At 31.2% G+C, this 12,628-nt stretch overlaps 3 protein-coding genes across 5 annotated transcripts; 1 reads left to right on the top strand and 2 right to left on the bottom strand.

Annotated features, from left to right (window-relative positions):
• Positions 1 to 235: 235 nt before the first annotated feature.
• Positions 236 to 8,804, top strand: LOC124950762 (procollagen-lysine,2-oxoglutarate 5-dioxygenase). The gene is made up of 9 exons (XM_047498000.1): positions 236 to 677; positions 2,560 to 2,791; positions 2,869 to 3,209; positions 3,298 to 3,751; positions 3,846 to 4,073; positions 7,443 to 7,764; positions 7,864 to 7,968; positions 8,057 to 8,203; positions 8,280 to 8,804. Exons 1-9 carry the CDS (start codon positions 584 to 586, stop codon positions 8,562 to 8,564), a joined length of 2,208 nt encoding a protein of 735 aa, XP_047353956.1. The 5' UTR covers positions 236 to 583; the 3' UTR covers positions 8,565 to 8,804.
• LOC124950767 (immunoglobulin domain-containing protein oig-4-like) lies at positions 4,140 to 7,143 on the bottom strand. Of its 3 annotated transcripts, XM_047498014.1 has the most exons (6): positions 6,991 to 7,143; positions 6,561 to 6,751; positions 6,308 to 6,457; positions 4,785 to 4,967; positions 4,548 to 4,697; positions 4,140 to 4,462 (listed from the first exon to the last, which is right to left on the bottom strand). In XM_047498014.1, the coding sequence occupies exons 1-6, from the start codon at positions 6,995 to 6,997 to the stop codon at positions 4,304 to 4,306; spliced, it is 840 nt and encodes a 279-aa protein (XP_047353970.1). In that variant the 5' UTR covers positions 6,998 to 7,143; the 3' UTR covers positions 4,140 to 4,303. The 3 variants fall into 3 exon arrangements, with proteins under 3 accessions (XP_047353970.1, XP_047353967.1, XP_047353969.1); XM_047498011.1 differs by lacking the exons at positions 6,308 to 6,457; positions 6,561 to 6,751; positions 6,991 to 7,143 and adding an exon at positions 5,166 to 5,319; XM_047498013.1 differs by lacking the exons at positions 6,308 to 6,457; positions 6,561 to 6,751; positions 6,991 to 7,143 and adding an exon at positions 5,062 to 5,223.
• Positions 8,805 to 9,060: 256 nt separating the features above from the next.
• On the bottom strand, positions 9,061 to 12,180 carry LOC124950764 (vacuolar protein sorting-associated protein 37A). Its single transcript, XM_047498007.1, has 5 exons — positions 11,475 to 12,180; positions 10,921 to 11,110; positions 10,699 to 10,813; positions 10,059 to 10,586; positions 9,061 to 9,931 (listed from the first exon to the last, which is right to left on the bottom strand). The coding sequence occupies exons 1-5, from the start codon at positions 11,561 to 11,563 to the stop codon at positions 9,585 to 9,587; spliced, it is 1,269 nt and encodes a 422-aa protein (XP_047353963.1). The 5' UTR covers positions 11,564 to 12,180; the 3' UTR covers positions 9,061 to 9,584.
• Positions 12,181 to 12,628: the final 448 nt, after the last annotated feature.

The following is a 12,628-nucleotide window of genomic DNA, read 5'->3' on the forward strand; positions in this document are numbered from 1 at the left end:
CAACGTATATTACAAGGAAAATGAAAAATAATGAGAACACGAAAAGAAAAAGAAAGTCGAGTTAATACGTCTAGTTGAAAACAATTATAACGTTTTTTCTTTTTTTTCTTTTTTTTTTTTTTTTTAACAAGAGTATCGTTAAGATGTAATAGACGCGTAATCGTGATGCCACGAATGAGAAGTTAAAGCGCGCACGAGATATTTCTTGGGGATGTTAAATGGTATCCCTACGCCGTGATTTCTACGCGGGATGAAAAAGATGTGTCTGTATAAAGCCTAACGTCCTCTTCATGGATAGTAGTTTGCCTCCGAAATGTGTGGGAGTAAGAGTAGTACAGAGAAACAGTAAGGGAATGAAAGAGAGAGAGTGAGAGAGAGAAAGAAAAGGAACCCGGTCTTTCAGTCCTTCAAAGCATTTAACGCGATTCTCTCAGTCGAAGACAGCAATCGAAAGTGTGAGCTCGAGTTATGTATCGTTGATTTCGTTATCGCAATCTAAACGTCGCGTGACGATTATTTAAAAGGGTCAAACAAGTAAAGTCGACGATTTTCTTCGTGATTACATTGATCTGCCATTTCGAAAATGCAGATCAAAAGAATCGGATGGTGCCTGATCTGGAGCATTTTTTTGACCTACCACGTGGTCAGTGAGAACACGGACTCATCGGAATCAAATGGTAAACTCAACTTTGTTTACATTTTCGAATTCGTTTCCTTCTTCTCATTCAAAATCTCACCTTTAAAGCATTACCATTTATTTTCTCCTTTCCTTTTGTGATTCTTATTTGAATTTTCTTATCAATTTTCATTTCTTTCTATATTTATTCATTTTATATATATATATATATATATTTTATTTTCCCTTTTTTTGTGATTAATTGTTTATTAAAACATAAGTACTTAGAAATTATTCATTATTATTAAAATTTTTTAATTTTATTCTACGTTAGATTGTCTATATAAAAATTATATTAAAATTTTATTTACTTTTCCTCTAAAGGAAAAGAATTTTATGATACTTATGTATATATCTTAAATTTGCATAATTATATTTATTATTCGATCAACGATCAAAAGTTATAATCGAGAGTTTCTCTCTCGATTGAAATAATGTTACGGTTCATTTAATAAGGAAAATTTAGCGAAAGTGACAAGAAGAAATAAGGAACAAAGTACCGTTCACTTTTTCTACTTCTCGAAGACAACGCAATAATCTCCGTAACCGCAAACAACTTTGGAAAGAGACGAAAGTTCTCTCAATTATGTAATGTCTCGATTGGTCATAAATTACTTGTAAAAAGCAACGAGTGTTGTAGGAAATAGGTAAAATCTCTTGTCAATTGTTCCTTTTTTTCCTATTGATCTATTGTTACGCTTTCAAAAGATTATCGCGCGATCGGAACCAATTGTTATTGTTTTTCTTTTTACAATTACATTTCAATATAAAACCAACATAAAAGGCTCTCTTTTTCTCTTTTTAATTTTTTTCTATCGTCAAATATCATTTCATGTTTCTGATAGAAATATAATAAAATAAAACATCAAATTTTAACATATCAACGAACAATATAGTTTCGTCATAGTTTACATCGTTAATTGCCTCAACGAGATCAACCTATTTTTCTTTAACTTAGTTGTCCAAACGTTTCCATTCATAAATGATTTCGGTTTATTATATATATTTGATAATATTCTTTTCTATAATCGACTCATATTTTTGTCATTTTATAACCGGAAACGGCACCGCTCGTTTCGAAAGAGTATACGTGACTTTGGAAACGTAAGATTATAAGGCCACCGTCAAATAGATATACTTTGCTTTTTTCGTATTGTTTCATATTAATAAAAAAAAATAAAAAAAGTAATAATAATAATAATAACAATAATAATGAAAAAAATGAGTTCATCAACGGAAAAAGAATTTCATTGTCGGCAAGTTTATCTTTTCGTTTGCGATGGCTGGTTCAAACGCGTGGGCTAGTTACGATCATAATGAACGCATACTACTAAAATACACACTATGCCGTGATACACGCATAGTAAAAAGTAGCGCTGTTATATGTCATCGATACGAATGTATTCTTCCGCGGTATAATTGCCATTGAAGAGGAGGAAATGTTTTACCATGTTTGCTCTGTAATGCCGTCCGTTCTATAGTTAACGATTTAATCGAATGCATTAAAAAAAAAAAAAAATATATATATATATATATATATATATATATATAAAAGAAATAAAAAAAAAAAGAGAGAAAATAACAGACGATCGATTACGTATTAAAGAAGTATATGTGATGCATAAATATTGTAGATTTTTCGAAACCATAAGCAGAGAATACGTTTATTACTATGCATTCGCTGAACGTACTGCAGTTTTTCATAATAGGGACTGCTTTCCGATCGGTAACTGAGATCATCGTTCAAACAGTGCATTAATCGTGTTGATTTTGTAAAACGACAACTTTCATAAATGTTATATATATATATGTATGTGTATGTATGTATGTATATATATATATATATATATATATATATAAATATTTAATTTTTATCATTACAGATATTCTACTTTTCACTGTTGCCTCAAATGAAACCGATGGTTTCAAAAGATATATTCGGTCTACGGAGGTCTACGGATTTCGTGACCGCGTGCGGGTTCTTGGTTTAGGAAAAGAATGGAGAGGGGGTAATGTCAAAACCAGTCGAGGTGGTGGATATAAAATAAATCTCTTCAAAGATGCATTAAAGAAATATGAAGATGATAAGGAGAGAATCGTTATCTTTACGGACAGGTAGAATAATTATATGAACGAAGAATTATATTATGACGGATGATATAAATTATATCAATATGTATGTGTCCTCTCAGTTATGACGTTATATTCCTAACTCCGCTTTCCGAAATCATCGAGAAATTTAAGGAAACCGAAGCACGAGTACTTTTCTCAGCGGAGGGTTCCTGTTGGCCAGATCGGAATTTAGCTTCAAAATATCCACACGTAACAGGAGGAAAGCGTTATTTAAACTCCGGTGGTTTTATGGGCTACGTCTCCGACATTTTTGCCATTTTAAATACTGCCACGCTCGAAGACCACGAAGACGATCAATTATTTTATACGAACGTTTATCTTGATGAAGATTTGAGAGAAAAGCACAAGATTAAACTCGATCATAAATCCGAAATATTCCAAAATCTTTATGGTGCAGTAGGTATGCAAATTTGGAATGAATATTTATTTTAAATGGCGTTGAACGATGGCTCGTTTATATTTATATATTTTCGCTCTCGTATTTTTAGCCGACGTCGAATTGATATTCAAGGGACAAGAAGCATATCTTCAAAACACGGTTTACAATACGATACCTTTGATAGTACACGGTAATGGTTACAGTAAGCTAGCCCTAAACTCTTTAGGAAATTATTTGGCACGCGCCTGGAGTCCTGAGGAAGGATGTTTGAATTGTTGGGACGATGTGATCGAATTGGATGTTAAAAAACCTGATACATTTCCGATTATTTTGGTCGCATTGTTCGTAGATATACCAGTACCATTTTTAGAAGAATTTTTATTATCCGTTTATCGACAGACCTATCCAAAATCTAAACTGCATCTTTTCATTCACAACAATGTTCCATATCACGAGCAGACAATACAAGAGTTCATCGATACTATTGGAGAAGAATATTTGAGCGTCAAACAAATTTTTCCGAGCGATGATATAGATGAAGTCCATGCGAGAAATTTAGCAATGTATGAATCATGTAATCAACTTAATATGTGTATATATGTATACATAGATTCATCTTTTTAAGATTAACATAATATTTAAGAAATTCTTACACAGGGATTACTGCTTGTTGAAAGACTGTACTGGATACTTTTCGGTCGATGCTATTGCCCATCTTGACAATGAACATGCCTTGAAATTGTTAGTTGAACAACAAAGAAATATCGTCGCTCCTTTGCTTGTTAGACCATACAAAGCATGGAGTAATTTTTGGGGTGCCATTACGGACGATGGATTCTATGCTCGCAGCTTCGATTATATGGAAATTGTCAAGAATGAACGCAGGTGAGTAACATCTTACTATGAATTAAAATGATATTCCCATCGAGTTACGTGACTGTTCAATTTTTATAGATTAAATTCTTATTTATTTTCTTTTTTTTTTTTCTTTTATTACGTCTTCATATATAACACGCTAGATTTATTTGTTGCGTCTCGCGTTAATCACTTTGGCATGTTTTTCATCTAATAAAAAGTCAACCTATGGTTACCTCTTCAGAGCGTTACGTTCAATTTTAATCGAAAGCGATGGAGAAATCAGTCTTGAATGATCTCCGATCAATGCTGTACATATTATCGGCGGTACATTCATAGACACCTGCATCCATCTGAGTAGCAGGATCGATCTCGAGTTTAGATTTGACCTTATCGGAACCCACTTGCCATTCGTGTACCTAGTGTTAAAAGAAAGTTGGATCAATAATAAGGATAAAGATCATTATTAATTTGAAGTAAAATGATCCATTGGATTTTACTGACGTGCAGATAAAGGTGACTGTAAATCTCGGTTCCATCTTTGAACCATGTAATATGCGGTCTCGGTTTACCACGTGCAACACACAAGAAAGCTATTTTGTGTCCCAATACGTACTCTAAATCAAAATGAGAGGCTAGTAATATCTTGGCTCCCTGAAAATAAGAATTAATAGTTTATAAGAAATATATAGTAAACGATTATAAAAAATACTTCGTTTTATAAAATTTTTTTATATTTACATTATCGTTATTGTAATACTGATCACTCTCTGTATCACGATACTTTCCAGTGATAGGTAGACCTATCTGTACGCGAGACTTACTTCTAGGTCTGGCTCGACCTCTTCTACCAAAACTCTCGCGTGAATTTAACAATAACATGGTCAACAAAATAATCAAAAATGTAGCGTATCGCATCGTGCTCTGTAAAAATGTAGTTTTTTTTTTGTCATTATCACAATGATCTCTAAGCCATTAAATGAAGAAAAAAAAGTTATTAATCAATATTTAAACGTACATCTTTAATAATTACGAACTGAGTTAAGTTGACCGAGTCATGCGAGTAAATGAAACTTTTTGAAAATTGTATAACTTTCGCACGGACTTGTCAAACTTACTCACCGTATGCAAACAACGTTCGACGATCACACGGAACTCCGATGTAACTGACAGCCACCTACTCATTACTCCCCTAGTGTCCTCTCCTATCTATTATGGAACTTGCAGCAGATACTGTTAACTCATATGTGTTTCATGCGCACATATTCAATGTTTTTCTTCTTCATTTTATTCTCAACGTTTAATGCGTCCAAAAATTTTCATAAGCGAGAATATGCCGTTCTTAACGATTTGAATTGATTTAAGAAAAATATCGATAAAAAAATGCTAAAATTAACTACATATTGTAATAATTGTATACTTTCATAGAAAATTCAATTTTCATCAAAAACATCTTTAATCCTCGTTTATTGTTCTTTTTTTGAAATTTCAACAGCTTGATCTACTTTATTTCATTTTTTATTATAATGCGCAATCGGTACTATATCTATCAATCCATTCCTCGATATACTTCATACCTCACTTTACAAATTTATAACCCTTGTGGTGGAAGCCAATCATGTCCTAATGAAAAAGAGCTAGGGGACATCTGCATTTGCATTTATATCGTTATATGGTAAAAAATGTTAACGATAAGAGTACTTGAACTCTATCATCTAATAAACTTTGACATTGTATTTTTAAAATGATATGCTCTTGATTATCAAGATAAATAAGATCAACTTATCATATTATCTAGTACTAAAATGCATTATAATAAGATAGTAGAATCCATTTTCTTTCTTTTTTATTTTTTTTTATTTTTTTTTATTTATTTATTAAGGAAAAAAAAACAAATTGAAAAGGGATTGTCAGTGACATCTTTTCATATGTGTCAGTCTTACATTTCATGTTACAATAACATTATTATATGTGCATGTTAAGTTTCTATCAAATTCGAACAATGTTCTTCGATTATAACAAAAGTGAATAGAAAGTTTAAATTAATTAATATGATATCATAACGTAGTCTGTTCTAAAACTGCGACGATCAACGGCATATTGATTGTCGGCTTGACATTCGTAATAGCCAGCATCTTTTTGTGTGGCAGGATCAATTTCCATCTTTGATTTAATTGTATCGTTCCCAACCGGCCATTCGTGTACCTACAAATTATTAGAATAATTTCTATTTGAATGAAAAAGAAAATAAAATTCCTACTCACTTGGAAAAACTTGTGATGGTAAAGTTCTATACCATCTTTGAGCCAGGTAATCTCAGGCCTTGGATATCCCGTGGCCATGCAGAAGAAAGTGATCTTTCTTCCTAACATATAATCCAATTCGAAATGAGAAGCCTTGACAATTTTTGCACCCTACACAATAGAATCGTCCATCAGAAATATTCTCTTTCTCTCTCTCTCTCTCTCCCTCTCCCCCCCCCCTTTTTTTTCTCATATGTGCCAATATCGAACTCACATCTTTGTTCTCGTAATAGCGAGCACTTGCAGAATTTCGATGTGGCATAGGTATAGTCAAAGATCCGTACATTCTTCTTCCGCCACGATTTCTACCAGCCCCGCGAGAGCCTCCACCCTTTGCTGCATTCGCACTCACCACCAAAGCTGCTAACAGCAACAACGAGAAAAATCTGCATCTGGTCATTTGATCTAAAATCGAAATGATCTTTCGTACATCTTCTTTATCAACTTACTGAAGTTTAACGATCAATTGCAAATGATCTTTTATTGATTGATAAGATATTTTTCTTTTTGCGTTTATTCCTTTTTTTTTTTTTCTCGAGACACACAACTTTTTGAGCTTTTATTTTTCCCGTTGAACATGTACGATGAGCTTTTCGATCTACTATCGATTATATCAGAAATATCATTATGCGGACTCCTCTTACCGAGCATTCAAAGAACAACTTCTGCTCACTATTGGAAAAGTAAAGCTCAGGGATCAGATCCGCCTGACCCTACAGCCTAAAATACAAATGGTCCACGTACGATGGGCACGCAGCTACCAGTGACAGAGTTATGAATCTCAATTGGATAATTATGCATAACCCATTGTCAGTATGCTCATCAAGCAATCACAGTAGCAGAGTGACTACGGTACAAAACATTTAAACGATGACCTCTGAAAAACAACACGATGATCTATATCGCTCGAGTAACAAACAACCCTGCAGGATACTTAACGTATGATGTAAAGCTTTCTTAGAGATGACAGAGCATTTACAAACCAATCTTTCATATGTTTTCTTCTTTTTTTCTTCTTCTGAAGAAAATCATCTTATAGATATCAAAGGAACATTTAATGATTTATAATGTAATGATTTTAATTTATATTTTCCAGGGGTTTATGGAATGTACCATTCATTAGTAATTGTTATTTGGTCAATGCCACACTCATAAAGAACAAGGCAACACGTCCTTCCTATTCGGTCGACGATTTGGATCCAGACATGGCTTTTGCATATGTCAACAGAGAACGTTATATTCACATGTATGTTAGTAACAGATTAGATTTTGGACATCTGGTTGATCCGGATACCTACAATATCAAATTAACGCATCCAGATTTCTATCAAATATTGGATAATAAGTTCGATTGGGAGAAAAGATACATACACGAAAATTATAGTCTGAACTTTGATCCGAATCATAAACCCCAACAGGCATGTATAATAGATGTTATTTTCATTCATTCATTATATAAATTGACCATCGATATTTTTAACATCCATATTATCTCTTTCTTTTTCTTTGCATTTTAGCCGTGTCCAGATGTTTATTGGTTCCCTATTGCCAATCAACGATTTACTAAAGAATTGATCAATGTCGTAGAAACGTATGGTCATTGGTCCGATGGTACTAATCATGTGAGTTTTCCTGTGATCGAACAAATTATTAAAAAATAAACAAACAATGAATAAAAAGAAAAATTATAAATAATAAACTTTTTCATAGGATCCAAGATTATCAGGTGGTTATGAGAATGTACCAACTCGCGATATTCACATGAATCAAATTAATTTTGAACCACAATGGTTGTACTTTTTAAAGGAGTATGTTAGACCTCTACAGGAATTAGTATTCACGGGATATTATCATGATGTAAGATTACATGTCATTTTATTAGTTGTAGATAAACTATAGCGTGAAATGTTTTAAATGTTTTGTTTTTTAACAGCCACCACGCGCCATAATGAATTTCGTTGTTCGATATCGACCAGATGAACAACCATCGTTAAGGCCGCATCATGATAGTTCGACGTACACAATTAATATCGCTCTTAACGAAGTTGGAGTCGACTATGAAGGCGGTGGATGTAGATTTATCCGATATAATTGTTCGGTTACCGATACGAAACCCGGATGGATGTTGATGCATCCTGGAAGACTGACACATTATCATGAAGGATTGAAAGTGACCAAGGGTACTCGTTATATAATGATTTCTTTTGTTGATCCATGATAAGTTTAAAAGAAGAAAACTAAGTTCCGTTTAGGTTCGTGTAAGTATATCAATTAAATGTGTTCTTTTAATGTTGAATGGACGATATAAAATGATATAAGATCGTCCATGTATTATTTTTATAATGTGTTGTAACATAATTGTAAATGCACATACTTCATTCATGATAATAATGTTGACTGAATGTTTATACAGATTAATGCAAATCGTAAATACAACATTGTAATATATAATACTAAATTGTTTATTTTTATTTATAATAATATACCTTCCATTATATTTTAATCACTAATAAAAATTAGAAGAATCAATAGCTATAAAAAATAATTCCGAAAACGTATTGTCTATTTCTCATGATATAAATATTTAGAATGCTCTATATCATAACATTATGCAGCCATAAAATCTATAGTTAATGGATAGCAAAGCATGTATGAAAACATGAGATTTTATTAGGAACATTCATAGGAAAAATAAGTTTATTAATATCACTGAATAGCAAATTGTTAAAAATCGGTTTAATTATATTTCTGCACATTTATTTACATAATAAAAAAAGTGCTTCTTTGAAAATATAAACGAAACATATATAATGCAATGGCCCATTAAATTCATCTCTTTTTATCAAAGTAAGTACATTTTGAAGTAACTGGATTATATCGAATAATGTTATAGTGCAGATACTGAAGAATTTTGTTTAAATTTATAGTACTTTCATAATGTACATTGCAGCATGGTATCTGTCAAATTTACATTCAGTAAACTTATGTATTTATTAGCTTTTTATATCTTTTATGGAATGCTACCAGTTTGAATGAATTCAAAAAATTGTGTGTAACAGGCAGTAATACAACATAATTATGTTATAAAAATCGTATTTCTCTCTCTGCCAGCGAGTGCTCTAATAATATAGATATTTGATAAATATAAGAATGCTATTCAAGTTCAAATTATTATTTAATTTATCTAGAGATTATTTACAATTTGTTCGTTTCATAGAAAAAATGATTATATATTAATTTAATAACCAGCTCGTTTCAATTCATTCAATTGATGGGCCAATTTTTCTTCTTTAGTTCTTCTTGCTTGTCCTAGTTTCCGACATTCGATATATGTGCTAAGAAATCGCTCTACGTCAACTTTTCCATTTAGAAAATCTTCTGCAATTTTTTCACTTTCTTCGTGACTTTCATCCGCTGCTTGCCTTAGGCATTCTTTTATCTGATCTGGTGTGAAAATTTCTGACAATTTATTGTATCGTTGTATTAATTGATCGTATCTAGCTTTTAATACAGCTACCGTTCGTATTTTTTCTGCAACATTAGCTTGTAATTGTTTTAATTCAGGTTCCTTTGCTACATTGGCTTCTAGGATAGAAAAAAGATTATGAAAAAAATATATTATTGTTATTTTATTATTAATATACTATTAATTTCTTTTTCTTCGTACATACACCCACATATAAGTATTATAGTTTTATATTTTATTACATACCTGCTGTCTTTTCTACCCAATCAATAGTATCTTCTATAGCCATGTTAACATCCTTTAATTGGGAATGTTTTTCAAGAAATTCATCTTGCCTATCTTCATCTTCATTAAGTTTTTTCAATTCCTCATTGGACAAATTATTTAGTTCAGGGAATACGAAACTTTGCACAGTTTTCGCTTGTGTACAGCTTGGTAACGTTGCATGATAGTTAGTATTTGCATAATGTAAATTAAGATATGTTGTTCTGTGTTGATTTGTTGTGTATCGAGAAGGGCTAGCATTATGAAGTGTATTATTTATTGAGGATGAAATAAATGTCGAATGCTGTGATGTAGAGTCAAATGTTTTTGACTGGTTGTCGGTGACATATGTATTGCCAGAATTTGTATTATTATAGTTATAAATGCAAGGATTTGTACCGGAGGTTGAATACTGTGGAAACTGTGTATTATAATATGAATTATAAGAAGTAGGTGGAATATCTGCATATTGTTGAAGCGAGTAAGATGGTGAATTTCTTCCTTGTAAGTCTGTAATGGGATTTATTATTCGTTCATACATTAAAAATTAATTTGATAAAAATTATTCATTGAAAAGCATGAAATAAAACAGTAAAAGAACTTTTAAAAGATATATACATACCTCTATGTGGTTTGGCAGATCCAGGCGAAACATATTCTATTACCTGAGGCGGATTTTTACTGAATTCTCTAATGATAGCTTGAACAACACGACCAAGATCACTATGCACTGTAAACTAAAACATTTATGATGATAATTACATAATAATATTTATCTCTCTATGGAAATATATATAAAAATAGAATTTAATATAAAATTTGCTTATAACTTAATGTAATTTACATTAAGTAATCCTGGTGCACTAATGATTTCACTGTGTTCATTACACCAAGGATGATTTATCGGCGGGGAAACTCTAAGAACTGGCTTTTCAAGCGGAAATTCTGGTGACAAAGAAACCATGATAGCCATACGCCTTTCTCCAGCATTAAATTGTACTTGATATTCCACATCTTCTCGCAATTCTGCTACACTATAAGATATAAAAAATAAAAATAAATTAAAATAAACATTTGATTATTCATTTGACCTTGAAAACATTTCTTTACTATATTGAACCATGATGCAACATTAAAGAATGCAAACATAAAGAATTATTATATTTTATTATTTTAATTTTGGCAAGATAAAATTAATTAAAAAATTAATAAATATATATATAAGTGCGTCTGTTTTTCGTAAAATATGCAATAATGTCTTTTCACATCATAATGTCGTAATACTTTCAAATAATTTGAATAATTTAATTATTTATTAATAATTAGATAATAATATTATAAATGTTCAACCTACAAGTAAAGTTAATAAGAGGTTACGATAAAGGCATACTATCTTACTTGTCGTTAAAAATTTTCAAGGTGTCGATTTGACGTTTTCTCTTGACAGCGACATTTTCATTTTCTCCACGGAATATTCGCGATATCATTTAAGAGAACTAATTTTGGATAAATCATTCGCTTAACTGTCGATCTCCCTGTCAATGCAACCATCCAGTAGAAACAGCTGTTTTAACCTCGCTAAGCTTGTGTAGGAACTAAGAAATATTCTCTGGAACATATATACGTATATGCTCATATACGAATATATATTCTACAATGTAGTGACGCGATACATATTTATATCAAATAAATCATTGAATGCATTTGTGAAAGATCACGAAAAGACTACAATTTTCTACAATTGTGACATCTGTTGATAAGCCACAAAACTTTTCGCTTCTTAAACATTTGTTCAAGACTGTTCATCATCTTTTGAGCGTAGCGTATGTTATTCCAGCGATATGTATGGACAAGATATGAACTACAAGTGCAATAGGAAAATACTATTACTATTCTGTATCTATTGAATAGGTTATAAGCTTGTTAGATTATATCCTTCTTACACGTAAACAATAACAACCGAGTTATTGTGTGACAGAAATTTTTTTATGTAGTAAAAATAGTAATACATCTGACAAAAGCAAGGAAAAACCGGCTTAATTCCATTTATTACGAAGAAAATTTTTTAATATTAATAATTTTGACACATTTTACCGGAAAGAGAACAGTATCTCCCTCTTTCTGTCATTCGCTGGAAAAAATATATATATTATATACACACAGGATGGAGCAATAACTTTCATCGAGATTTACTATAAAAAAAAAAATATTAATTCATATATTGTCGAAAAATTATTAGTTTTTAATTTAAATATTGCTAAGAAATCATGTAGAAATGTGACTTAAATATAGTAAGAATAATAGTAGTAAGAAAAGCTTTATTTTTTATTAAAAAAAATTTTATAAAAAAAAAAAAAAAATAAAATAAAATAAAGCTTTTTCGAAAATTCAAAAAAGCCGTGTCCTCGTTTAAACCTTCATCTTTAAAATGAAATTTTATTCATCAAAATCGATCAAGAATTGTCTATATTCATTGTTAGCATAAATCATTATAAAACCAAAAGTGATGAACAGTCTTAATGATACGTAATAATAATTTAATTTCACCATGA

This window comes from Vespa velutina, chromosome 7 (genome assembly GCF_912470025.1).
Source record: "Vespa velutina chromosome 7, iVesVel2.1, whole genome shotgun sequence".
Classification (NCBI taxonomy): domain Eukaryota; kingdom Metazoa; phylum Arthropoda; class Insecta; order Hymenoptera; family Vespidae; genus Vespa; species Vespa velutina.

Bases quoted from the DNA above. Each gene is read 5' to 3' on its own strand.
- LOC124950762 (XM_047498000.1), top strand. From the start codon at position 584: ATGCAGATCAAAAGAATCGGATGGTGCCTGATCTGGAGCATTTTTTTG. The intron at 3,210-3,297 runs GTATGCAAATTT...TCGTATTTTTAG, and splicing joins AAATCTTTATGGTGCAGTAG to CCGACGTCGAATTGATATTC. The intron at 7,765-7,863 runs GCATGTATAATA...TTTGCATTTTAG, and splicing joins CGAATCATAAACCCCAACAG to CCGTGTCCAGATGTTTATTG.
- LOC124950767 (XM_047498014.1), bottom strand. The intron at 4,698-4,784 runs GTAAATATAAAA...TCTTATTTTCAG, and splicing joins AGTATTACAATAACGATAAT to GGAGCCAAGATATTACTAGC. The intron at 4,463-4,547 runs GTCAGTAAAATC...TTTTAACACTAG, and splicing joins ACAGTCACCTTTATCTGCAC to GTACACGAATGGCAAGTGGG.
- LOC124950764 (XM_047498007.1), bottom strand. From the start codon at position 11,563: ATGATATCGCGAATATTCCGTGGAGAAAATGAAAATGTCGCTGTCAAG. The intron at 11,111-11,474 runs GTAAGATAGTAT...TATATCTTATAG, and splicing joins TTGAAAATTTTTAACGACAA to TGTAGCAGAATTGCGAGAAG. The intron at 10,587-10,698 runs GTATGTATATAT...ATCCCATTACAG, and splicing joins ATCTGCCAAACCACATAGAG to ACTTACAAGGAAGAAATTCA.